The sequence below is a fragment of the Neophocaena asiaeorientalis genome, unplaced genomic scaffold (genome assembly GCF_003031525.2).
Source record: "Neophocaena asiaeorientalis asiaeorientalis breed wild unplaced genomic scaffold, Neophocaena_asiaeorientalis_V1.1 scaffold110, whole genome shotgun sequence".
Taxonomy (NCBI): domain Eukaryota; kingdom Metazoa; phylum Chordata; class Mammalia; order Artiodactyla; family Phocoenidae; genus Neophocaena; species Neophocaena asiaeorientalis.
The window spans coordinates 5,403,648-5,431,199 of record NW_020175053.1 but is presented as its reverse complement, the minus strand read 5'-3'; the positions used below and the strand labels follow the sequence as shown (position 1 = coordinate 5,431,199).

At 41.0% G+C, this 27,552-nt stretch overlaps 2 protein-coding genes across 3 annotated transcripts in view; both read right to left on the bottom strand.

The window, feature by feature from the left end:
* Nucleotides 1-10,698, bottom strand: part of CEP192 (centrosomal protein 192) — a 96,819-nt gene extending 86,121 nt beyond the window's left edge. The window contains exons 1-4 of the mRNA XM_024763700.1: nt 10,601-10,698; nt 10,161-10,329; nt 4,070-4,240; nt 3,260-3,385 (exon numbers count right to left, since the gene is read on the bottom strand). Of these exons, the coding sequence (XP_024619468.1) occupies nt 3,260-3,385; nt 4,070-4,236 (293 nt within the window). The 5' untranslated portion in view covers nt 4,237-4,240; nt 10,161-10,329; nt 10,601-10,698. The remainder of the gene's footprint in view (nt 1-3,259; nt 3,386-4,069; nt 4,241-10,160; nt 10,330-10,600) is intronic.
* Nucleotides 10,699-14,011: 3,313 nt separating this feature from the next.
* The window catches only part of SEH1L (SEH1 like nucleoporin), a 22,382-nt gene continuing 8,841 nt past the window's right edge, over nt 14,012-27,552 (bottom strand). The window contains exons 4-9 of one of the 2 annotated variants that reach the window (XM_024763698.1): nt 27,331-27,542; nt 21,450-21,548; nt 19,817-19,957; nt 18,928-19,085; nt 17,556-17,706; nt 14,012-16,298 (exon numbers count right to left, since the gene is read on the bottom strand). In XM_024763698.1, coding sequence (XP_024619466.1) covers nt 16,286-16,298; nt 17,556-17,706; nt 18,928-19,085; nt 19,817-19,957; nt 21,450-21,548; nt 27,331-27,542 — 774 coding nt within the window. In that variant the 3' untranslated portion in view covers nt 14,012-16,285. The remainder of the gene's footprint in view (nt 16,299-17,555; nt 17,707-18,927; nt 19,086-19,816; nt 19,958-21,449; nt 21,549-27,330; nt 27,543-27,552) is intronic. The other variant, XM_024763699.1, reaches the window with a different exon arrangement.

Below are 27,552 nucleotides of genomic sequence, written 5' to 3'. Positions count from 1 at the left end.
TCAGAGTTGAGATGGAACCCTTGGTGGGTTTCCCACCTCACCCGGAGTCAGAAGCTTTGCCCACCCCATGCTCCTTCCTGCTCATGGACACACCAGGGATGCTCTCACTCAGTGCCCTCCCGCTGCTGTGCCCTCCCCCTGAAAGGCTCCTCCTCCCGAGGCCAACTGGGCTGACTCTCTCCTTCAAGTCTCTGCTCTGAACTCACACCTCCTCAAGGAGACTCACAAGGACAACACCTTTCATCCCTCCTAACTTCCCTCCTTATCATGTTCTGTTTTTTCCTATCACTTTTTCTCTTCTAATATACTGTAAAACTGGTGCATTTTGGTGTCTTTTTGTGTAATGTCTGTTTTGTCCACTGCTATTTCCCAAGCCCTTGGAGAGGTAGCTGGCACACAGCAGGCACTCAGTCAAAAACACATGTTGACTGAAATTGAAACTGTGATTAAAAATCTTCTAACAAACAAAAGCCCAGGACCAGATGGCTTCACAGGCGAATTCTACCAAATTTTTAGAGAAAAGCTAACACCTATGCTTCCCAAACTCTTCCAAATTACAGCAAAGGGAGGAACACTCCCAAACTCATTATACGAGGCCACCATCACCCTGATACCAAAACCAGATGAAGATCTCACAAAAAAGAAAACTACAGGCCAATATCGCTGATGAACATAGATGCAAAAGTCCTGAACAAAATACTAGCAAACAGAATCCAACAGCACATTAAAAGGATCATACACCATGATCAAGTGGGGTTTATCCCAGGAATGCAAGGATTCTTCAATATATGCAAGTCAATCAATGTGATACACCATATTAACAAATTGAAGGATAAAAACCATATGATGATCTCAACAGATGAGGAAAGAGCTTTTGACAAAATTCAATACCCATTTATGATAAAAACTTTCCAGAAATTAGGCATAGAGGGAACCTACCTCAACATAATAAGGGTCATATATGACAAACCCACAGCCAACATCATTCTCAATGGTGAAAAACTGAAACCATTTCCTCTAAGATCAGGAACAAGACAAGGTTGCCACTCTCACCACTGTTATTCAACATAGTTTTGGAAGTTTTAGCCACGGCAATCAGAGAAGAAAAAGAAAAACAAGGAATACAAACTGGAAAAGAAGAAGTAAAACTGTCACTGCAGATGACGTAATACTATACATAATAAACCATAATTCAAAAAGAGTCATGTACCACAACGTTCACTGCAGCTCTATTTACAATAGCCAGGACATGGAAGCAACCTAAGTGTCCATCGACAGGCGAATGGATAAAGAAGATGTGGCACATATACACAATGGAATATTACTCAGCCATAAAAAGAAACGAAACTGAGTTATTTGTAGTGAGGTGGATGGACCTAGAGTCTGTCATACAGAGTGAAGTAAGTCAGAAAGAGAAAAACAAATACCATATGCTAACACATATATACAGAATCTAAAAAAAAAAATGGTTCTAATGAACCTAGGGGCAGGACAGGAATAAAGACACAGATGTAGAGACTGGACTTGAGGACATGGGGAGAGGGAAGGGTAAGCTGGGACGAAGTGAGAGAGTAGCACTGACATATATACACTACCAAATGTAAAATAGATAGCTAGTAGGAAGCAGCTGCATGGCTCAGGGAGATCAGCTTGGTACTTCGCGACCACCTAGAGGGGTGGGATAAGAGGGTGGGAGGGAGATGCAAGAGGGAGGGGATATGGGGTATACATATGCATACAGCTGATTCATTTTGTTATACAGCAGAAACTAACACAACACTGTAAAGCAATTATACTCCAATAAAGATGTTAAAAATAAATAAAAAATAAAATAAAAAATAAATAAATAAAACGAAAACAAAAAACACACGTTGCGAAAATGAATACACAGAGTTAACAACTTTAACATATAGAAAGTGCTTATATCTAAACGTCATCAAGAGGTAATTCACAAGAAAAATATAAGTAATGAATAAACATTAAATTATGTTCGATCCCATAAATCCTCGATTATGAATTCAAACAGAATACTTTAAGACTGCCTGTAATACCGCCATCGAGACATAAGCACCATTTACATTTTGGTGTAAAGCCTTCCAGACTTTCTTCTATTCACTTAGGCATGTGTATAAATTCTTTTACTTCTAAAATTGAGGATCAGGGGCTTCCCTGGTGGCATAGTGGTTAAGAATCTGCCTGTTAATGCAAGAGACATGGGTTTGAGCCCTGGTTGGGGAAGATCCCACATGCCGCAGAGCAACTAAGTCCGTGTGCCACAACTACTGAGGCTGTGCTTTAGTGCCCGCGAGCCACAACTACTGAAGTCTGTGCACCTAGAGCCCATGCTCCGCAACAAGAGAAGCCACCACAATGAGAAGCCCACGCACCACAAAGAAGAGTAGCCCCCACTTGCCGAAACTAAAGAAAGCCCAGCAACAAGGACCCAATGAAGGAAGGAGGGAGAGAGGGAGGGAGGGAGGCAAGGAGGAAGAAAGGAAGAAAGAAAGAAAAGGAAGAAATTAATTAATTAATTAATTAAAAATTGAGGATCCGAAATAACACCACCAAATGTCAGAGAGGGCTCAGAGAAGCAGGCATTCTCATGCACATCTTCTAACGGGAATGCAAACTGGTACAAACCTTCCAAAGAGCAATGTGGTAATCCGCAGTGGTGTTTAAAATTAAATATTCTTAACTCAGCTATTTTGATCCTAGGATTTTATCTGAATAAAATAACCTACTAGATGCAAAATGTATGTATAAATAAGGAAGTTCACTAAATTTATAATAGTAAAATTCCAATCATCTAAGTGCCTAACATGGTGCAGCCATTAACATTATGATACATACCTACATTAATTGTAATGGAAAGATGACACAATCATTAATTTTTAAAAGTTATAAACAGTACGTACAGTTTAATCCTATTATTGTTAAAAAAATTAATACATATGTACATGTGCATAGAAAATAGTCTAGCAGACTAAATAAAAAGATAATCAATGTCTTACTGGGATGACAGGCCTTTGTTGTCTGCCTTATAATTGCCTGTATTTTATAATTTTTTCAATGAGCATGTATTACTCTTGGAATCAGAAAAAGATTTTGAAAGACTAAAACTGTTTGCAATTAATATCATACAAAGAAAACTGTTAAAATTCTTATAAACGATCAGAGACACAATCACGTGTTCATTTTCCACAGGACTACGTGAGACTCGCTCTTAACACAGTGAAAGCAAGATGAAGTAAGAACTCACTCATCATCCGGGAAGACAAGCTGTAACCTCTCTCTTGGTTCAGCTTCACTCTGGCTACTGGGAGACGACTCTGATGGAATTGAAAACTTCCCTTCCACTAAATAAGATGCCTGGACATCAGAATTCCTACACACAAAAATTTTGTTTTAATTGTTAATAACTAAATTATACACATTTAAAATTCACCATGACATAGGACTGTATGACTGTAAAACCAACCACCAGGGGGTAAAAACAAATAGGGTCCCCAATGTTCAAAACCATCACCTTATGTGCAAAGCACTGAAAACCTGTGCAGCAGCAGAATGTGTGTGTTAAACAAGAGAGTTGTGGAAATCTTAAAGCCAAAAGTTTTTAAAGAGTTAAAACAACCCCTTCATTCCAAAGGTAAAGATGGAGCTCCATACAGAATGTTTAGGTTAGGAGGATGGGAAAGTGGTTAGATATTCAGGCATAGGTAAACTTTACAAGTTACACAAGATGAATGAACTATACACATCACATTTGGGGGTGCAGCTCAAATCACCAGCCACCAGGAGTCTGAACTAATAAAAGCCAATATACCACGGACAGAAAGACCATTGGTAGGCCAAAAGGTCACTGGCGTTCAATCCCAAACCTACCCACCCACCACTGATAAGGGACAGAACAGGAAAGAGATGGTTTTATCTTCTATGTTGATTTTATATAAATGGTCATCTGCCTCAGATAAAGCTAAAGCTCAAGCTTGGCTGAAAAATTTCACAGAAGTATCAGTATATAGTAGGCTTTAAGAATCTAAAAAAAATCATCTGTTCAAACAATTCTTACCTGTTATCAGTGCTGGATCTATTTCTAGCAAGCGTTGAAACAGCAACAGGCAAGCCAAGATTTGAAGAAAGAGTGACATTTTCCAAAATCTCACTATTACCACCAAGTAATGAATTGGTTAAAAAGCTTGGAAATGACTCATCAGCTATACCTCGAAAATCTTCCATCTCACTGCAACAATAAAAGTATTCTTATAAATCATATATTACCATAAAACTTTTTCAAACGATTAAGAGTACAAGTCCCATAAATCTTAGAAAACTGATAAAATCCTTTTTCTGGAACAGCTCTAAGAGGGGATACTATAGCTGAGAATATAAACATCAAACTATCTTCTTACAATTAATATAATAATGAAACACAACAGCTTAATTTACTCTTGGATTTTTAATTTATCGAATAAAGAATCAAAGAAGGCACAACACTAATGGCATATACAGACAATTTCTGGACGTCATACAAGCTGGGCACACATTCTAACAGGGAATAGAATAAATAGAACTAGCAAAATCTAGTCCCTGATTTCAAAGATTAAGGATGAGTAAATGGTTTAAAAAGTGAATCTAGGGACTTCCCTGATGGCGCAGTGGTTAAGAATCCGGCTGTCAATGCAGGGGACATGAGTTCAATCTCTGGCCAGGGAAGATCCCACATGCCTTGAAGCAACTAAGCCCACATGCCACAACTACTGAGCCCGAGTGCTGCAACTACTGAAGCCGCGTGCCTAGAGCCCATGCTACACAACGAAAGAAGCCACTGCAATGAGAAGCCCTGCACCACAACGAAGAGTAGTCCCTGCTCGCCGAAACTAGAGAAAGCCTGCACGCAGCAACGAAAACCTGACACTGCCAAAAAAATTCAACAAACAAACAAATAAATAAATAAATAAAGTGAGTCTACAGCATTCCCTGGTGGTCCAGTGGTTAGGACTTGGTGCTTTCACTGCCGAGGGCCCGGGTTCAATCCCTGGCCAGGGAACTAAGATCTCACAAGCTGCGTGGTGCAGCCAACAACACCAAAAAAAAAAAGTGAGTCTGTTCAAAGAAAAAATTTAAGTTACATAAAGTATATTTGGGGACTTCACTGGTGGCACAGCAGTTAAGAATCCGCCTGCCAACACAGGGGACAAGGGTTCAATCCTGGTCTGGGAAGATCCCACATGCCGTGGAGCAACTAAGCCCATGTACCACAACTACTGAGCCTGCATGCCACAACTACTAAACCCCACGCACCTAGAGCCAGGGCTCCACAAAGAGACAAGCCACCACGATGAAGAGTAACCCCCGCTTGCGCAACTAGAGAAAGCCCACACGTAGCAAAGAAGACCCAACGCAGCCAAAAATAAATAAATAAATAAAGATTTAAAAAAGTATATTTGGCACATGGACAAGGCAAAAATGGTAAAAGTGGCGCACAAAGGCTAAGTCTGGAAAACACTGGCACAGTCTGTACTACTGATAGAGAACCTACAGTGCATGCTGGCCACTCATTCAGTGGGCCCTGATCTCAGAACTCAGGACACATTACTCAATTTTAAAAATATTTCAGAGTGCTTATCATGTAAGGGCTGTGTGGAATTCAGTGAAGAAAATAATTAAATCAGGAAAGACTCAAGAAATGTGAGGATATTGGCCCTATACCTTGAAGAATGAGCAGGACATTTCAGGCAAAGTATGAGATAAGAGGGCTTTTAAAGGTGACAAATAGGGCTTCCCTGGTGGTGCAGTGGTTGAGAGTCCGCCTGCCGATGCAGGGGACACGGGTTCGTGCCCCGGTCCGGAAGGATCCCACATGCCGCGGAGTGGCTGGGCCCGTGAGCCATGGCTGCTGGGCCTGCGTGTCCGGAGCCTGTGCTCCGCTGTGAGAGGCCCGTGTACGGAAAAAAAAAAAAAAAAAAGGTGACAAATAAACATAAGCAATGGTGGAAAATTAAAATTTATTGCGTACCTACTACCTTAACTCACTTATCCTCATTTTACAAAAGAAGAAACAAACTCAGAGACTAAACTAGCTAAACTGACCCAAGTTTGTGCAATTAGTAAGATTCGCGCCCAGGTATGACTCCAAACTCTGCTCTAAGTGCTAAGGGTGTGGTGGCCATAGCAGGTGCTCCACCATATTCAGGCAACGGGTGAGTAAAACCACAGAGCCAGATCCTACAAGCCTTAAATGGTGTATTAGGAAGTCTGGCCTGATCACATCAGCTGAAAGCAGAGGAAGGGAGAGGGCTTAGCGCCTGGACAGATATTCTAAGAGCTGCCACTACTGATGAGACGGACGACAATGCAGGACTGTGCTGGGGTCGGTGGCAAATCACTGACGTGTGAGTTTAGATATTATGGGCTAATTTACTCTACAAAGTAGGAAAAGCCTTAAGACCACTAGAAACCTACTAACCTTACCTGATCACAGATGAAGGATCCACACTTCTGGCAGAAGCCAAGCCCTCCCGTTCCAACACCCGCCTCGCCTCCTCGACACTGCTGCATCTCTCGGGGCAGTCCTCCCCATGAGCACAAGAAGCCTTCCTCGACCTCAGCCCTGCTATCCCCCCACAGCTACCGCCACCTATATCCGCACTACCTCTACCACCCAGACCTCCAATACGAGTCACTACCGGCCACCCAGCTCCACCCCTCATCCAAGCCCACTCCCAGCTGGCTTCCGTCCCACCGCCCCACCAAGGGCTTGTCAACATCACCACTGATCTCCCTGTTGCCAAACCCATAACCCCACGGTCAATTTTCAGTCCTCCTTGTCTTGGACCTAACAGAATCGAATTCATACTCCTTCTTCACAGAAGTACTTTCTTCACCTGGTTTCCAAAGCACCGCTGTCGGCTCTTCCTCCTCCTTCTCTCCCGGACCTCCACACAGCGAGGGCTCCAGGGCTGGCTCCTGGGTCTCCTCCATCTACCCAGCCTCTCTGGATGAGTGCCCTCAGTTGAAAGTTTTAAATCCCATATGAAACTTGTATCTCCAGCCTGGGTCTCTCCCCTGAACCTCAGATGTTCAACTACCTACCTGACATTTTCACTTAGGTATCCAACAAGCACCTAAAACATCAATCTTGATTCCATCTCACTGCAACCCCCTCAAGAAAAGCCTGCTCTTCAATCTTCCCCACAGAGAAAACGACAAGTTCATTCTCTAGTTGCTCAGATCAAACCATCAGTGTGCAATCCCTCAGCAAATCCCAATGGCTACATCACAACCATATAATCAGAACCTGCCATTTCTCACGACTCCTGGTTGCTACCGCCATGGTCAAGACACACCCTCTCCAACCGGGACCCTCCCTGCAAGAGCCTCTATCTTCCTCCCCAGACTACCCTCCACACACTCAGGTTACCCAGTCAAACAAGCCAAACACTCACTGCTTAGCTCAGAACACTCCACTGGCTTCCCATAGCACTGAGAAAGTCAGTCTTGCTGGCAACGGGGGACTGAGTAACTCTGACCTGGGACCTCCTGCTCCTCTCCTTTGCGCCCTCCACCCCAGCCACCCTGACCTTGCTGCCGTCCCTGGAACCCATGGAGGCTCCTGTGCCTTCAATTCTTTCAGGTCTTTGTGTAAATGTCCACTTTCCCACCAGCGCGTACAGTCAGGCTCGGCATGCCAATCTCCTTGCCCTGCTTCCTTTTTTCTGTAGTGCTATATAGTTCACCAGTTTAACTATATTCCCCACCCTACGTTAGAATTTAAAGTGCCATGAGGGCAGGGACTTGACCTGTTTTACCAGTGAATCTAGAGCAGTGCCCTGCACAGAGTAGACCCTCAATAAATTTGCTGAATGAATGAAGATTTTCAAACTGGGTCAAACCCAGCAAACTTATCACCAGCTATCACATAAGCACCCTCCTCTCAGACCACAGCCCAGTGTTTTCCTCTCTTTGACATGTCTAACTATCTACATTTCCTCTTCTCGATTTCTACAAACACTTTCAAACTCTCCCACACCAGGACGCAGGAGGTGGAAAACCTATCCCCACCCTTCCTTTGCACCCCTGCACCACCTTCTCACCCTCTTTTCACAGCCAAGCATCTCACCTGACAGCCTCCCCTTCCATGTTAGACACACCCAGGATCCTGACCTCAGCTCCGTCACGCAGCACACATCTTACACAGACAAATCTCAAACTCAAATGCCTTCAGGAAGACGCACCGTCAGACAACAGGAAAATACAGACTCCACCTGAACCCATTTAAACACAGTAAAAACACTGTTGCCAATCAAAACACGTCTAGTGGAGCCTATTCCTAAGGGCAAAACAGGCCTTGTCTAAAACAATCCCTGAGTCATTCTACATCTTTCTGACTCTACTACCATCCTACCCTACTGAAAAACCTCCTAACCAGTCTTCACAGTCCAATTCTTGCCACTCTACAATTAATTCTCCACATGGCAATCAAAGGGATCGTAAACCATAAGCCAGGTACCATACTCTTCCTGAAAACTTCAGTGAGCCACCTCATCTGCACACCCCAGCCTCACTCACCACATAACGGCTTTTCTGTTCCTATAATACTGAAGCCCATCCCCACCTCGAGGCCTAGAATACTATTCTAGATGTCTGTACAGCTAGCTCCTTCCTGACATTCACCTCAATTCAAAGCTCACCTTCTAAGAGAGTTGATCCCTTATTACGAAGTCAAATGTACCCTAGAGTCCATGGTCATTTTAATTTCTGCCAGCACTGATCACTGTCTGTTTTTGTATTTGTCTGTCTTCTTCCACTAAAAAGATTTCTCCCTAAGAGCGGAAACTTTGCCTATCTGTCCATCAATCTTTAAACTCCTGCACAGGGTACTTCCCTGGTGGTCCAGTGGCTAAGACTCTGCACTCCAAATGCAGGAGGCCTGGGTTTGATCCCTGGTCAGGGAACTAGATCCCGCATGCTGCAACTAAGACCCGGTGAAGCTAAATATATAAATAAATAAATATTTTTTAAAAATTAAATAGGGCTTCCCTGGTGGCACAGTGGTTAAGAATCTGCCTGCCAATGCAGGGGATACAGGTTCGAGCCCTGGTCTGGGAAGATCCCACATGCCGTGGAACAACTAGGCCCGTGAGCCACAACTACTAAGCCGGCGCATCTGGAGCTTGTGCTCCGCAACAAGAGAGGCTGCGATAGTGAGAGGCCCGTGCACCGCGATGAAGAGTGGCCCCTGCTTGCCACAACTAGAGAAAGTCCACGCACAGAAATGAAGACCCAACACAGCAAAAATAATAAATTAATAAAAAATAAAATAAAATAAATTCCCACACAAGTCTTCCAAGTAGCCTCCTCACATCTAGTCTTGTAGTTACTAAGTTACTCATTCACTTACAAATATATAATACCACATCAAAATGTATACCATATCTTTAAGGGTTATCTCCACTTAGAAAGAATCAAATCTAAGAAAATCCAGATATCAAGCAAAGATCATTCATGCAACAATCATTATCAAAAACAAACGGTGAAAGACACTCTGCCTGGCTGTGTGAAGCAACAATAAATAAGGTGGCTCCCCTCAGAAAGCTGACAATCCCTACCCACTATGATACAGTACTAAGTGCAGGAATAGAGCTTTGCTGTGGGTGCAATAGTAACACAATCCAGGGGAAGAGTCCTCCAGATGTAATCTACCGCCCAGTCTCTCTTTTCCAGAAAGGACTACACTTGTTCTAAGCCATCTATGGACATGCCACATTCCTAAAGTTTTCCTAGAAGGGAATATGCCCTAACTTCCGTCCCTATTGCATTACCCAGCCCTCCTCCTCATCTAAAACGAGGACAATACAATATTATCTTTCCTTTTACTGCACTTGAACTAAGCAGCCAGCTTTGGGATTCCTCTTGGTATGTCCTTAAAGCAGTAACTTCAAAACATCCTGCTCGAGTTTACTGATATTTAATTGCTTTAATTTCATGCCTGGGTACATAAAATATCATCTGCTGTAGTTGTCGACTGGAAGCCTACGTGCACAACTGAACACACTTAAAAGTATGAGCTGTGGGAAAAAGCCAAAGTCAAACTTCCCCAACGTTCTAAGATACGCTTTACCATTAGGTAGGCATCTAGCATAACAGTTTTCAAAACTTACCGTAAACTGCCCTAAAAACTGGAATCCGGAGAAAAAGTTGACCTTGGAGCAGTAAAAACTCCAGTCTAATGACCTCAAAATGATAACAGCGAGTGAAAACACTGTCATGAAAACAGCTGTCCTCCAGGCCACGGCCTCGAAAGGGACCTCATGCTTCAGCGAACAAAGTCTGCCGTCGGGAAAAAACAAAAGCAAAGCGACCTCAAACACTGTCACCTTTCCCGTTTTTCCGTGAAACGACCCGCAAGAGGCCGGGAGCCACGGTGACGCGGCCGCATCCGCCGGTCAGCAGCGCGTCACCCCCGCCCGGCCCGGCCCGCGAGCGGGGAGCGCCGCGTTGGGGAGACAGGGACCAGGACCCGAACAAAAGACCCGAGTCCCGGAGGCCCCGCTCTCACGGCAGCCCGACTCGCCCGCCCCGCCCCCCGGCGACCCCTCACCGAGCCCGCGACGCTGGCCGCGAGCGCCCAGCCGGCAGAAAGTCCGCGAAAGAGAGGTCCGGAGTCCGCCGCCTCTGCCAGTGCGCGTGCGCGCGTCCCCACACGGCGGCCGGCCGTACCGTGCGCCCCTGGGGTTTACGTCGGTTCGCTACACGGACCGAGGGGCGGGAACTCCAAGCCAGCTTTGGATTGGACGGCGCGAAGGGACGAGCCCGCTGATTGGACGAGGGCGGGCATCCCGGATTTGAAGCGGGAAGCCGCGCCCGGCCCGGAGGCGCCGCGCCTGGCGCCTCGCCCACTGGAGGACGCCACGCCTCTCTTACCTGGTGCTGCAGAGCAGCGGCACTCGCCTAGAGCACAGAGAACTACTTCGGGTGGACCAGGCATCTGACACACCCCGAGTTCGGAAGTGTTGGCACTGTCCCTACGGGAGCGGATGCTGACGTGTGGTCACCTGCCGCACGTTTACACTGACAGTGCTGCGGTTAGGAAGTCATCCCCGGGGTCCGCGCTACACCAAGTCGCCCATGGGGCGCAGTAAGGTTGGTTCCGGGTGAAGAGGGGCGAGGAGATGAGACGGTACGTCCCTAATTATCTTCCTCTATTTCCCGTTCTCCTTAGGCCACGAGTCCCATCACCAACGCCTGCTCACCACGAGGTCCTAACTACTGCTTTACTGAAACCACACCTTTCACTTTTCTTTACCTCAGAATTTCTTCCCTACAGTTCCTCTTTAACAAAGTTAACTCTTTAACTGAATCCACTGAATAGCTGTTGAATGTTGACGATGCACACTTGGGACTTCAACAGTCCCTACTCCTCATTTTAGCCTGGTAGGAAAAGACATCTGCTTATCACAACTTTCTACCTCCTCCAAAATATTGCTCAACAATCATTCCTGGATGCCCTCTTCACTCTCTTCCTTTCTGCCTTTGGAAACTCTGCATCTCTCTGCAAAAAATAAAACACCCTGGCTTCCCTGGTGCTCAGTGGTTAAGAATCTGCCTGCCAATGCAGCAGACACGGGTTCGAGCCCTGGTCCAGGAAGATCCCACATGCCACGGAGCAACTATGCCCATGTGCCGCAACTATTGAGCCTGCGCTCTAGAGCCCACGAGCCACAACTACTGAAGCCCGCGCGCCTAGAGCCCGTGCTCTGCAACGAGAAGCCACCACAATGAGAAGCCTGCACACCGCAACAAAGAGTAGCCTATGCTCTCTGCAACTAGAGAAAAGCCCACGCGTAGCAACAAAGACCCAATGCAGCCAAAAATAAATAAATAAAATTTTAAAAAAATGAATAAGACACGCACCCTTCCTTGGTTCCATTTTATCACACAAAGACCACTCTGTCTCTCCTATCCTTAACTGCCTCCTTTCACACCTCATTGTCACTCATTCTGTTTCTGGCTTGGCCCTGAGTACTACTTCCACACTTGTTTTAGTTTATCAGGACTGGCCTCCTGTCAAACTCAGTGATGTCTCCGCAGTTCTCTCGACACCTCTTCTTGAAACCTTCCAGCCTTGGCATTTAACCACGCCTGTTCTACCTGTGTCCACACTCAATGAACACAGATTAAATGGCGAAAATCTCAATATTTTCTGAATCTTGAAAAACAAATCAAATCCTTAGCTCTAGAGCTGAAAGGATGCTGTTTGAGTGTAATGAGCAACGCTCTGCCTACACCATGGCCACACGCTGGCAGTGAATTGCTGGAATGTGTCCACTGTTCCAGACTGTCACTCACCCTGAATCCCTTGAACCCAACTCACTGTCCTTCCTTCATAAAGATCAAGTGACTGGAGGTCTCCCCATGGCACCCAGCAACCTGACAGTGACAGGGATCTACACTCCAAAGTATTAGCAGGAAAAGAGCCTTCACTGTGATGCCAGACTGTCCAAATCTCAATGCTCTCACTTCCTAACTGTGCAGCCTCGTACAAAGAGCTTAAACCTGCAGGTGTCCTCATCTGTAAAATGGGGATAATCAGAGCACTTGCCTCAGAGTTTGCTGTGAGGATGAAGTCAGTTAACTTGCATCTAGAAGAGCACTGGCACGTGGAGGCACTCAACAACATTAGCTATTATCTGACCAACTGAAAAGGAAGAAATAGTGAATTCCAAATCTCCAATTCCAGGAAGAGCTTGAAGTGGCCCCATGGCCAAGGGTACCTTCCAGGGAATTAGAAGAGACACCTGTCCAGTTAGGAAAGGCGGACGTCTCACATGGCTTCCCTTTACCAACTGCTCTGAGTGGTAACACCTCAACCTCCAATATCCAGCACCTTCTACAGTGTGACCACAAGGTACGCATCCAGGTTAATCTCCCACTAGCTCCCCAAATGAACCTTGTTCTTTCATTGGACTAAAACTTAATCCTCTGCCTGCACACGCCCTGTCCTCTTCTACATTTGGGCCATCACCCTGGACTCCGCCCTCTTCCACTGTAAGTACTCCAGCATGTCACAATCCCACATTCCTTCCAAATCCTGCTGACATATAAATCACTTTCTTTAATGCCTCCTGTACCGTTCAACCTTTTTTATGAAGCTGAATCCTCACTACCCTTTGTAAATTCTGTAAATGCCTTCTCCCACTAGAATGAATGTGTGCCGACTACCTTTCTGGTTTTTTTTACATATCCCAAAGTGTTTAGCACAGTATCTTGCATATAGGAGATGCCCAATGTTCACTAAATGGGAGGGCCTGTCTCAATTCATTACCCCATCCTACCCCACGTACCTCGATAATGATTGAAATCTAAAAGACTTGAATTCTTAATTCTCAGCTAGATCCAGACTTAAAGTGAGACCTCTTGCTTTGAAACTCGACAAGTCTACCGGTCTAAAACAAGTCCTTTAACAGAAGGAAGACCTTGCCTTAAATTAAAATACAATATACTTTATAAGCTCTTTATCCTTTGCATGTTAAGAAGCTCTAGGGGTTTGACAGGAAAGTGTCTATTGATAGGAGAGTGTCTTTGAAAATTAGATTGTAAATTATAATATATATTTATAACAACTATACCATCTGTGTGATCAGCTGATAGACACACGAAATGCTGTTCAAATAGCAGTTCAAATGTCAAGTAGACATTTGTTGATTCTAGATGTTAGTCTCCATACTAACTTTCTACCTTCTAAATAAATGCCATGATCATCCCCTAATTTCTGATTGTTTGGATCTTTTTTTTAGCAATATGATATTTTAAGGAGATATAAATAAGCTTTACCAACCATCAAATAAACTACATTCTATTTTTATATGGCAACAGATTCATATCTTTAAAAATATATTTTATTAAATAATCTACTTGGAGAATAATTACAAAAGCTTTAAACAATAATTCCAAGTAGTGAAAGGCAGTTTCCTTTAAAAGAAAAAAAAAAAAAAGACCAAACAGTCCATAATATGTTTTGCTGCTTTATACACAGGAATGATTTATTTTACAAACTAGTCAGTTGCAACATTAGCCTGTAAAAATCAAAAACATTTTTTATCATGTCTCAAAGGCAAAGTTAACTCTATAACGATATGCTTTCACATTAACCAGTATGACAAACCATAAGAAACTTAACGCCATAACAGTTCAAAATAAAATGTACAGAACAGGCACTTTGAAGTCAGCTATTGTGTGTAACTCTCACAGTTAATGTTATGTGTACACATCTCATATTTCATCAAAGGTTATCAACCAATGAAGCAAATATTCCTTTGATGCAGAAGCACAAACACATTTAGGTTCCAAACACCATGTTCTGGTTTTAATACATGCAAGACAGACCCTAAATTAGAAAAATCTTCTGAAAGAAAATGAAGAAAAACAAAAAGCCAGGAATGAAAGCATTTACAAGCACTTGAATAAGGCCTTTAAGTGTTAAATCAGTGTTTTTTAAACCCCTTCATTCTCAGGTAAGGGATTAAGAGGCCGAGAGAGAGATCGTCTGCGAGGGTGAGGATACTGGAGGCTGGCAGTGTCAGCATCGCAAGAGTGCTCTATCAGAGGAGGAGGAGGAGGAGGAGGAGGAAGGAGCTGGGCATAACTGGACCATCTCGATCCAGCCCGTGGGGAATCCAGAGGGGGAAAGAAATACCTGAAACAATGAAGACAGGAACAAAACACCAAAACAAAACAAAAACAACAGAAAAAAAAAAAAAAAAAGAAAAAACAGAAGAAAAAGAGAAAAGTAGTAAATACAAAGAGAACCAAAGAGGAAAAAACACATGCTAGAAAAAAAAGCTTTACTATATTCATGCCAAAACTAACGGAACATAATAGCAAAATCAAGACCCTTACTCAAATCAGGCTCACTTAAGCAAGTATAGAAACTTGAAAAAAGAAATACAATCTGTTAAACTTAAAATGTTAAAAAAAATTATCAGTATGAATGTTACAAAAAAGACATTAATTTTATAATTTAAAACATTTTCTAGTCTCTCAGAAACATATTGATGCTCTCCTGTAATTTACAAATCAAATAAGCTTTTTCTTTAAGCAACACTTCACTTGTAGCAGCAGCACATTTTTTAGTGCATACATGATACTGAGGACCAATTCAGATAGACTTTCACATAGTATGGCCAGCTATTGCAACATACTTTTGAAGAAACACAATCTTTGAATGTACTTAGATGTTTTTCTGCAAAAAGACTAGTACAAAATTTTGATAAGTAAAAGGGCTCAAAAATATGTCCTATTGTTATTCTTCTGCCATTTTAAAACTTACCCGTAATACTTTAGCATTTTCTCAAAAAAAGATTTATAGCTTTGTTATCAGAGGATATGAACTAAATGAAGCAGCCAACAAAATTAAGAAAATCCTGGGACATGGAATGTGGAGGTTAACATGCATGCACAATTTTAGCAGAGTTTTATCTGCTTCTTATACTATGTTTCCAAATTTTTACTTGAAGGAAAACTTAAGCCATGAAATCACACCATAAAAATATACAAGCACATATTAGAAACATTTATCTCTTTAGTGAATATGAACTGAAAACTTACAAAGATGTTTTCATTTTACTTCTAAATTATAAATGAAGCAATACCAAATGTTTGGCTACAAACTGTACAGTCAAGTTACTTTCACTACTACTTCTCTCACTCCTTCACTAATACTTTTTAAACATTACAAAGAAATAACAGAGTTGTACTGAATAATATCATGTATAAACCAATTCTACAAAAGGTAAACAAATTAGCACTCAAAACAATCTTTATGAAAAATATTCAATCTTCAAATTAAAATTATAAAAGTTCATTTTAGCTTACTGTTTTAGAAAATAAAAGACATAAGTCTATATATAGTCTCCAGATGGAATAAAGTGATACCTTCCCTCCTCCCAACTAGCAATGAGGATGGTAACAATCCTTTAATTTTAAAACCCATGTTCATTTCAGAAACATTTCAAAAAATTGTTTTGGTGACAATGTCTCAACAAAAAGCCTCTCCATTTATATTTCAGAAGTTTCAAATAATGTCAATAAACTGGCTAGCACAAAAAAAAATGATATACACTGTATTTTTAAAGGCCTTTTGGACTGCGTTTAGTAGTAAGCAGGCTGTTGGTGTATCTTGGGAGAGGTCAAACGGCGCTGGGGAAGGGGAAAAGGAGCTTGCTTCCCATTCCTGTGTGCATGCAACAAGCAGCAAAACAGCAAAGTTACTCCAGTTAGCTGGTACTCAGCTGTGCTTTCTGTTAAAGGACATAATACAAATGGAGAAGGGAAAATGCATCACAGATCTAACACACATGGTTATTGGCACAATTAGAACACATCAAAACTTCAAAGCTCTTTACAAAAGAAAATGTGCAGTACAGGCAGCAACTAAAAACCAGATTTTAAAAAAAAAAATTAACACTAGTATCTTTGCTTCATGAAATAATCTTTATAATCTGATATCTTCTATGGTGACCTGAAGTTGTTTTCATGCAAATACTTAAAAATCAAAAAGCAGGACTCCTTTATAAAAATATAACAATACAAAAATAGTTGAGGAGGGCTTCCCTGGTGGCGCAGTGGTTGAGAGTCTGCCTGCCGATGCAGGGGACACGGGTTCGTGCCCCGGTCCGGGAAGATCCCACATGCCGCGGAGCAGCTGGGCCCGTGAGCCATGGCCGCTGAGCCTGTGCGTCCGGAGCCTGTGCTCCGCAACGGGAAAGGCCACAACAGTGAGAGGCCCGCATATCGCAAAAAAAAAAAAAAAGTTGAGGAAATTTAAAATACAATTCTCTTCTTTCATTTAAGTTGACAACAGGACAACCACGTGACAGTTTGTTAAGGCTGTGCTTTGAAGTTTCCTAAATAGTATTCCAAATTATTCACAAAGGCATATTAAAATAATTTTACCTTACAAATTCACAATTGAAATTTGAATATGAAAACAAAAGGACAACTCTTTAGATAACATTAAACATTCTTTGAGAATCTAAAATATACTAAAAATTCTAAAAATCAAGAACTCAGAATTTACCATATCCTCTTACAATCTCCATGAAAATTTTAAACACACACACAAAAAACATTTAATTTACTCACTTTTACAAAGCCTTAGTTCGTGTGTTTTATTTAAAATTTCAGTTTAACCTGACTCAAAGGCCACCCTACCAGCACTAGCAACACTAATGCTCATCTGGGACTACGATCCTCAGTACTGTCCCAAACTTCCTCTTCATCTCATTACTTCAAAGTTATATATGTTTCTGGAAGACCACTAAATTTCAGCATATAATTGAGTTTGTTTAACGGCCTCAGAACCTACCTGTAAATATTATGACCAAGTAATAAGCCAAATACAGAGCTACCAAAGTGCCTCCTTCTCTTCTAGTGCCACAATTATGTGTGAATTTCTTGATTCAGTCTTAAAATCCATGAAATAACACACCTTCAGTATGGCTACCAGAATGATTTAAAAAGAAGATAATTTCTAGTTTTCTCACAAAACAGCCTACCTGCCAGCAGAAGATCCATTTAATGAATTCTGAAGATTTGGTATATTTGAACCTAGAGAAGGATTTGAGTTTCCCTGCTGAGAGCTCCCATTGACAGGGCTCCCATTACCTTTCAGAATACCAGTACACTTCCAGTTGTCCATATAATTAGCTGAAAGGAAAATGGTCAAACTCATTAACATGACTAATAACCTATGTTCCAGGGCACAAATCTACAATTAAAGAAATAAAAGAGACCTACAGGCTACATATCTCTCAGGATAAATGGTAAAGACATTTTTTTAAATGAAACACATATATCTCAATTTTAACAATTATTTTTTGAAGTTTTTAAAGAAATACTAATTGAAAAACAAAGCTCTCACCACCCATTTCCTTTCCTTACTAGATAAATATTAACAGAGACAATTCTCTAAGCTACCACATTATTACATTAAGTTAATATCAAAATAAAATTCTGTCTTCATTATAATGGATTTCAGTTCTGATGTGTGGGTAACGGAGTCACCTTCTCGGTTAAGCGAGTACAAGTCAAGTCCTCATGGATGTAGGTAATAGAACCTCTGGGGTTTGAGTGGCTTATCCAACTTGGTCTAATTGTTTGGATGCAAAACTGGTCACTGCAGACACTGAGCTCAGGAAATCCAAGTTAGGCAGGACAGGGCAGCAAAGACCCTGAGGAAAGGGACACCTGGGCTGGTTCTACCACAGCCTAAAGCTGACCATAGGAGACTCAGCCAAACTGCAGTTTGGGAACAGTAACTCCTCAGGGGAAATGAACGAAGCTGTAACTTCGAATCCTAAAGATGGGACGCTACCGACTAGAGTGGTACACAGAGCCAGTGGATAAACATCCGTGGAGAAGTACAGACCATGCCACAGCACCCACAGTCTGTGTCGACCGTCCAGACCACCTTCTCTGCTTGGCATTTGTAAGAAACTTTTAGAATCAGTGGCCTCAAGATTCTCTAACTTTTGGGAGCTGTAGAGAAGAAGTGGGGAAGATACTGGATTTTTCTTCTCTTAAGGGCTTGTTGGCTAAAGCAATTGTTTAATCAAATAAGAGATGACTATATCCTGAGTTTGTAGAGAAGTCCCACAAGTTACACACATAGCAAATGGTATCTTTGGAGGTAGTGTATATTCTGTTACAGTTAGTTTTACTTTGTTCCACATGGAAACGTAAACAATTCAATTAGTCAATTACTGCTATGAACTAGGTAAAATGACAAAGATTCAACACAATATGAGACATTAATTTAAAAGTAACTGTAGAAAGATAATTTTTTTCAAAATACTTCAGAGTTTACATTTCTAAGTGAAAATTCTAAAGTAGCATCATAAAGCAACAATTCCTCCAATGAAATCTTACCTTTCCACAACCTGACACAGCCATCATCTCCTGAAGATGCCAGCACTGTCCCTGTTATATTCCAACTCACTCGCCAGACCTGAGAATTATGATTATCAAACTGAGCCACTATATGGATTTCAAATTTTGTTGGCCCACCAGAGGAAGTAAGTTCTTTCCTGTTAATAAAAAAATTTTCCTGAGGAATTCTGTGTACACACACACACACACACACACTCACTGTTCTAAATTAAAAAATACAAATGGTCTCACATACACGCCATATCAATGTCATATCCATACCTGCCCCCCAACCTCCATAGCTTACTGAGAGATGGGCCATGTCACTTTCACTTGATCCCCCAGTACCTGGCATGATCCTACCACATAAAAGATATTAAGTGACTAAAGAGGATTTTATTCCCCCCAAAAGGCTGAGGAATAAAAGAGATGACAATGATTAATTTCAAAAGAAAAAGTAGTAGAAAGGGAAGAATAGGAGAAGAGAAGGAAAAAAGAAAAGAAAAAGAACAGAAACTCACAATTCCAAAGTTAAAGCTAAACAAATTATTCACAAGAATGTCTCAGTTCTAATTTAATTTTCCCTAAGTAGACTGCCACCTCTCATTCCTTCAAACATTTATAGAGTGCAATTATATTCAGAGGATCCAATTCATTTTAGTATCTGCCTAAATAAAACACAACTAAGAAAACATAAATCTCCTCTCTTGGTCTTCCCTGGTGGCACAGTGGTTGAGAGTCCGCCTGCCAATGCAGGGAACATGGGTTCGTGCCCCGGTCCGGGAAGATCCATTCTTCAGATCACTGTTGCCTCTACACTCTCCTCCACAAATGAAAATAAGCAAGAGGTAAGAGAACTTTCAAATTAGTAATTGTTTCAAAAACTCACCTCACAGGCTTTAATGTAAAAATTCTCACGTCTTTGGTTGCTATGGCAAGAATGTGGAAAGACCGTCCCAAGTTTGGAGCAAAGGCAATATCGTGGACAGGATCTGTGACTGTCAGGAGGGTTTCAGCTTTTGCATATTTCCTAAATGAAAAAACAATTTACGTTAGAATTATCAGAAATGAAAATTTTAAAAATCCACATGTCTAGGTATCTCCATTTTCTCCATCTTGCTCACAATGAAGTAGTGTTTATCTCTGCAATATATAATATGTCCAGCCCCATTCCCCAGAAACTGTGAATGTGACCTATCGGAAAGGGCCTTTGCAGATACAATTAAGGATCTCAGGATGAGAGAGAAACAGACACTAGAGAAGAAGCCACGTGAAGACACAGGCAGAGATTGGAGTGATGCAGCTCAGCCACGGAACTCCTGGAGCCTCCAGAAGCTGGAAGAGACAAGGAAAGAGTCTGAAAGCAGCACAGCCCTGACAACACGTTGATTTCAGATTTCTGGCCTCCAGAACTCTGAAAAGAAACATCTCTTTTAAGCCACCAGTTTGTAGTAATTTGCTTTGACAGCCCTAGGAATGTAATATCACCTCCCACGTTTCTTCCTTTAATTTTTTTCTAAGTTTAGCTTAAAACAGAGTAACTAAAACTTAATTCGAATGAGATCTTGATTTGTTAGCCATTAACATCTTTTTTAAGAAAAAGGGTACCTGAATTCCCTAAAATTTAAGTGTAAAGAAAAAAGTTAAGCTGACAACAGCAAGAATTGAATTTTTTAAGTGATGATAAAGGAAGCTACAACAAAGTCTATTTCCACACCTCGGGAGTGTTAAACTACCATCTGATCCTGTTATTCTCCAACTGAGAAGCCTTTCAATGGCTTCACATTACTCTTAAGATAAAAATTAAACGTTGAACAGTAGGTCTTGCAGGTATAAGCCTTCCAGATTTCTCATCACACTCCCTTTTACCTATTATGTTCCAAACACAGTGAAAATATATTGGCTCTCTCTCAACACATGCAGTTTTCTCCATCTGGAATGTTTTGCCCTCTTTGTCTGGCTAACTTCTACTCATTCTATGGGTCTCCTTTTTTTTTTGCGATACGTGGGCCTCTCACTGTTGTGGCCTCTCCTGTTGTGGAGCACAGGCTCCAGACGCGCAGGCTCAGCGGCCATGGCTCATGGGCTCAGCCGCTCCGCGGCATGTGGGATCCTCCCGGACCGGAGCACGAACCCATGTCCCCTGCATCGGCAGGCGGACTCTCAGCCACTGTGCCACCAGGGAAGCCCTATGGGTCTCCTTTTGAATGAATCTTCCTGGCCCCCTCCCCCTAGGCATAATCTCTGAACATCCTGATTCTCCCAGTTTATAAAATTCATCACCATTTTTCACCTTTTTTTTGTTTGTTTGTTTTCCCTTCATGATGGTACATACTGGGAGATCAATTACCTTTTCCTCTACACCACTCAATTTTATATTACCAGAGCAGAGAACTTAGCGTATCATAGGAAATCAGTAAATATGTGACAAATAATGCGTAACTGAGTTAATGAGTAAAGAAATAACATTTTAAAAAATTAAATGCAATTCAGAACAATAACTTAACCAAAGCAGTACTGACCTGGTGTTTTCATTATATTCGAAAATCTGAACCTTGGCCATTGCGTTTGGGCTGCTGTCATCACTTCCTACAGCGATCATGGGGGAATGAGCACGAGAGCTAGAAAGGAAAAGTATAAGATATTTTACATAATTATAAAGTTAATGCACATTTAGTTCAGAGAATTAAAAATGCATTCAGCAGCCATGCAACCCACCAGTCAGCGTGTCACTCTGGACTAGACCCCTGCCACGCCTGGCACCACACACCCAGGAGGGGTACCCCTGAGTTCTCAGCCTGGGGACTGAGGACACTGGGCTTTCACCTTGTTTTTAACCACATTTTCTTATGGCTTAGAAAGTAGTCCTTTTCCCAAAACAAAAGGCTTCAAGCTGTCAATAGATTTTTTTTTTTTTTAAAGACACTTAAGAGGCGTTAGAATTTTTCTTTCTAAAAGTTCTGGTCATTAACTATAGAATGAAAAGTAATTTTACGGTGACCAAATTCATGGCAAAAAGATTTTTATGTGCTTCGTACAAAAAGAACCCCACCCCGATGGAGAAGGAAAAGTAGAAAAAGACCACCCTCAGGAAGGCATGCCTGTCATTCTCTAGTCTCCAGACTCATTTGTGGTCAACGGCGTTTTGACAAAGGCAAAAGATAAGCAATTAAGAGAGTGAACTCTACTGAGGTTGACTCTAGGTTGAATCTTTTTTTTTCATTTCTATGTCTAATGTCCTAGATATTGATTTCCTTTGCCTCCCCCATCCAGATTAAGTAATACCTCTATGAACATGACATAGAGGTATTGTTTAACCTTTGATCTTGATATTGTGATCTGCCAATTTCATAAAGCTGAAAACAAAATGCGATAATTTTTAAAAAAAGGTTTAGGTGTTTATTACTAAAGCATCTGATAACGACATCACCTAATATAAGGAAAAAACCAGGTAGGGACTTCCCTGGCGGTCCAGTGGTTAAGAATCCACCTTCCAATGCAGGGGACACAGGTTCGATCCCTGGTCGGGGAACTAAGATCCTACATGCCTTGGGGCAACTAGCCCACGTGCTCTGGAGCCTGCACGCCACAATTAGAGAGAAGCCCAAGTGCTGCAACTAAGACCTGACGTGGCCACAAATAAACAAACATTTTTTTTAATTAAAAAAAAGAAAAATACCAGATAAACTACAAAGTGCTATAGTAATAAAATAAAATTACAAGTTACTTATTATAATTCTTAGCTATTCAAAGGGATGTAAATTATAGTAATTTCTATATCTCACAAAATTTCTTTTTTCAATGTTCCACAAATGTATTTATTTGATCAAGGACAAGTACATTTACAGTAATATATTCTAAAATTACTGAAAATATAAATTTTTTAAATATTCTAAAAAATAAATTGTGAAACATCCAGACAACAACCTGAATTGAGGATTATCTCATTTGTATATCCATAAATAAGATGATCACATTTAAACCATTTTCCAAATATGACTCGTAATTAAACAGTGAGCAAAACCATCCAACTCTCTGACTGAATACAGGAGACTGATCACCTGCATCTCCTTCCTACGCCTCCATGGAAATGATGAAAAAATAACACTGTAACAGTGCAGAAATCAGAATGTGCCATCAGAAATCATGAAATCTGGAGGATTCCAGGAAGCAAAAGGAGATCAGACAGTTAAAATGCTAAGGGAAAAAGAGCTCAACAACTATCATTAAGGAGGAAATTCTAGCAGCTCCAACCTCTAATCAATAAGTAAATAACAAATCAATCAACCAATAGTAATGAGTAATGGGGCAATCATGAATTGATTCATTTAATAATCTGCAATCAGAAGACCCCCATGGCTGGCAGCTGACTCTGCTCTAGGCTAAATAAAATCTGAGAAGGATCCTAGTGAGATGATTAGAACTTATGAGGAGAGATATGAACTTGAAATAAAGTAGCACTGCAAAGCTGGCAGGGAGAGGGACAAGAAAGAAGAAAATACATTAAAGTGCTCTATCCCCCAAGTCAAAACCTGACTTTGGTAATTTGGGGGTAATGCCCACCTGCCAGCTCCCTCTTGGTCGCCCTACAAGGAAACCCTGCCAAATCACTCCACCTACTTAGTCAAAACTCAACCAACCCCCTAAGTAAGAGAATGAGCTGTTAAGAAAACAGAGCATCTAACAGGAGAAAAATACCAACACCAGTTCTCTCTAGCAGCCATCACAGTCTCCTGTTCACAAATACATGAGCAAAGACTAACATGCACTTGAGAAAAAGAAGGAGTGTGACAGTTAAAGACCAAGGCATACAAACAGTTCTTTGAGGAAATAGATCTTTGAGAAAATATAAAACAGCCTACAGTCCACATCATATGCAGATTCCACATTTGTAAACTGACCTACTTGCTAAAATTTATTTGCAAAACCAAAAATCCAATACTTGGGGCATTCATGGGCCTTCCTGTTTCAGCTTTATGCTGAAAACCAGTGTCTGCTTTGCACTCTATTTACCATCATGTTTTCTGCATTTTTGTTCTTTGTGTTGATGATTTCACTGTTTAAAATGGCCCCCAAGCTTCCCTGCTGGCGCAGTGGTTGGGAGTCCGCCTGCCAATGCAGGGGACACAGGTTCATGCCCCGGTCTGGGGGGATCCCACGTGCCGCGGAACGGCTGGGCCCATGGGCCGTGGCCGCTGGGCCTGCACGTCTGGAGCTTGTGCTCCTCAACTGGAGAGGCCACAGCGGTGAGAGGCCCGTGTACCGCAAAAAAAAAAAAAATGGCCCCCAAGTGCAGTGCTGACGTGCTGCCTTGTGTTCCTAAGTTTAGCAAGAAGGTCATGATGTTCCTTATGGAGAAAATACCTGTGTTAGATAAAAACTGCATTCAGGTATGAGTTAGTGTTGTTGGCTGAGTTCAATGTTAATGAATATATGCTAAATAAGGTGGCTTTAGACAGAAAGACACATAAAACAAGGTTAAGTACTGATCAGTTAACAAAAATGTGATCAGAGGCTGGTAGCACCTAATCCTGTATTTCCCCTGGGAGGGGTGGCTCAGTATTAGCTAATTCAGTGTTGCAGCAACTTGATAGAACATAACTACTGCAAAAAAGGAGACTTTGGGCTTCCCTGGTGGCGCAGTGGTTGAGAGTCCGCCTGCCGATGCAGGGGACACGGGTTCGTGCCCCGGTACGGGAAGATCCCACGTGCCGCGGAGTGGCTGGGCCCGTGAGCCATGGCCGCTGAGCCTGCGCGTCCGGAGCCTGTGCTCCGCAACGGGCGAAGCCACAGCGGTGAGAGGCCTGTGTACCGAAAAAAAAAAAAAAAAAAAAAAAAAAAAAAAGGAGACTTGACTGTAAATCAAAAAACATAAAATTTTTTAAAATTTTAATTAGGATCCTCAGAGAAATGTTGTATCCATGTAACAAAAACTGACAGGCATAAAAAAGGAGTTATCAGAGAAAAAGAAAGACTTCTTAACAATTAAAAATGATTGCCACTCCCCCCAACCCCCAACATCACTGGATGGTATAAAATGTACACCTGAAGAACAAGTTGGAGATCTGGAAGACAGAGTAGTAAATCTCCAAACAATTTTAAAGAAATAGAGAGTAAATCCAAGAATAATCAAAGATGAATTCCAGAAGGACAGAATCGAGAAAACAGAAGGATAAATTATCAAAGAATCCTAAAATATCCCCAATCTGAGACAAGGACCTTCTTCACCTTAAAAGGGACCACTAAGCATCAAGCAGGATGAATTCAAAAAAGACCAACATCTAATAGTGTATGTCTGGATTTACTTAAAAATAATCCAGTTTTTGTTTTGTTTTGTTTGTGAAGGTGGGGAGGCATATACAGATTAAACAAGAGTAGCTTTGAATTACTGTAGCTGGGTGATGGATATTTGAGGCTCTGCCTATTATATACTTTTAGTATATTTGAAATCTTCCCTAACAGAAAAATGTTTTAAAAGAAAAAACACTTGGAAACATCCTGGTATATAAATTTTAGAATTCTACTACCTTAAACCCATACAAAGCAATTCCAGGAGTTTTAATGACCCAAGTGTGAAAGGCAAAACCAAAAACCTTTCAGAATACACTTGACAACATCAAGGTGGGGAATTTTTCAAATAAAAAAACAAAAAGCACTATAACAAATATAGAAAGACTGTTAAGTGTGGCTATATTAAAATTCAGAACTTTCTGCAGACTATCAAAAGTCATGATAGTGTCAAAATGACAAACCACAAACTCGGATAATATACTTGCAACTCAAAGTAGTAAGGCAAAATCCTAAAATCTTCCAGAAAGACTAGTCTTCCTACAAAAGATCCAGTATCAGACTGACCTCAGACATCTCACCACCTAAAGTTTAAAAGATTCAAGAATAGTAATTTGAAATTCTTACATTTGGAACTTGGCCGAAGTTCTAAAACTAGTCAAACTATAATTAAGCATGGAGAAAAATTAAGACATTTCTGGGTATGCCAGAATTCAGAAAGTTTGCCATCCATCCCATATAGGAAAAAAAGTTACTTTAAGAGGTATGCGACCAAAATGAAAACAAAAAATCCAAAGGCAACTCGTGATATGAAAATTGTGACAGCCAAGTATAACCCAAAAGTAAAGGAATCAGTAAAGAGAAAAGAGCACCCATCAGGAGTTAATGCCATATTATTCTGTGTGAACGAAAGTTTCCATGAAACAGATTACATTTATGTCTGTAATGAATATTTACATAATCTAGTCTTATAAATTTGGTTGCTACTTAATATTTAGAATCAACCTGTAGTCAAAAGATAAAGTACTTATATGTGTACTTAACACATATAACTTAATATTATTAAATGTTTACAAAACATAAATACAAACATTGTAAATCCTGTCACTGTATAAGCAATATAACAAAATATTAGGAAATGGGAGGGTGAATGTGTGGTAGAAGCAAAAAAAAGCTGATTTCCCCTTTTTTAAAAGAGAGGTGAGTCAATATATAGTCTAAAAATTGATAAATCACTAGAGAAATAAATATTTGAAATTAAGATAATTACCAATACAACTAAACAACTATTAACACTTCCACAAATAAAATACCTTGTCATACCTTCACAAGTGGAAAGCTTTGTAAATGTGCTGAAGTCATCTTTCACAGAATGAGTATAAATACTGTCTAAAGATAACACAGCAAGAACCAAAGGTATAAATAAATCATTTAAAAATAAAATAGTGACTACCAGAATTAAAATCTAAAAACAAAACTACTAACAGCATTTGTTTTTAGGGAGTAAGGGAACTTTTACCTCTCATTTTGTACTCTTCTAGATTATTTGAATTTTTTTATCAGGTGACTCATTACTCTTTTAATTTTAAAAAGTTTAATAAAAATCAACTATGATACAGTCTTAGAATCACACTCTATACAGCAGTTAAAGGAGTAAGGAAGAACTAGTTATACTAACACATGGGAAAATGCCCATGATGTATCTGTAAGTGAAAAAGGCAAATTGCATGAAAGGAAAATGTTATGTCTAAACATGTCTGTGTGTTTTGTGTCCACTTGTACATGATAGCATATACCTGTATTTGCATATATTTGTGTGTTTATAAACACACAAATTAAATATTTGTTATTAAATATTTATTTTATATACATGGAAAAAGTCCAGAAGGCGCACCAGAATATTTACAGTGGTTGGCTTCTTCTGTGGGGTAGAAATAGGGGTATAAGACACATGACAGGGTGGAGAAAGGAGAATTTTTATTCTACATAATATACATTTTTAAAAATAATGAACAAGACTACTTAAGAAAAGCATTTTCAAAAAAATAAACCATCTGATGCTAAGTGTAATAATTACTAGGCTTATATCACCAGAGGATTGCTGTGTAAGCATACCTTGAAGGGTTCCAAGAAATACAACTACAGCTTAGCTTGCATGAGATCTCATGTTGCAGAGACCACTGGCTGAGATTCATGACGTCTGGTGCCTCGTAGATTCTGACTATACCATCTGCTGAGCAGGTTGCTAACATAAGACCCATATGCTTAGGAGCAAATTTCACGTCGGTAACGGATGTTCTGCTGTCCACTAGCGTTGTCCTCTTGACCTGAAAAAAA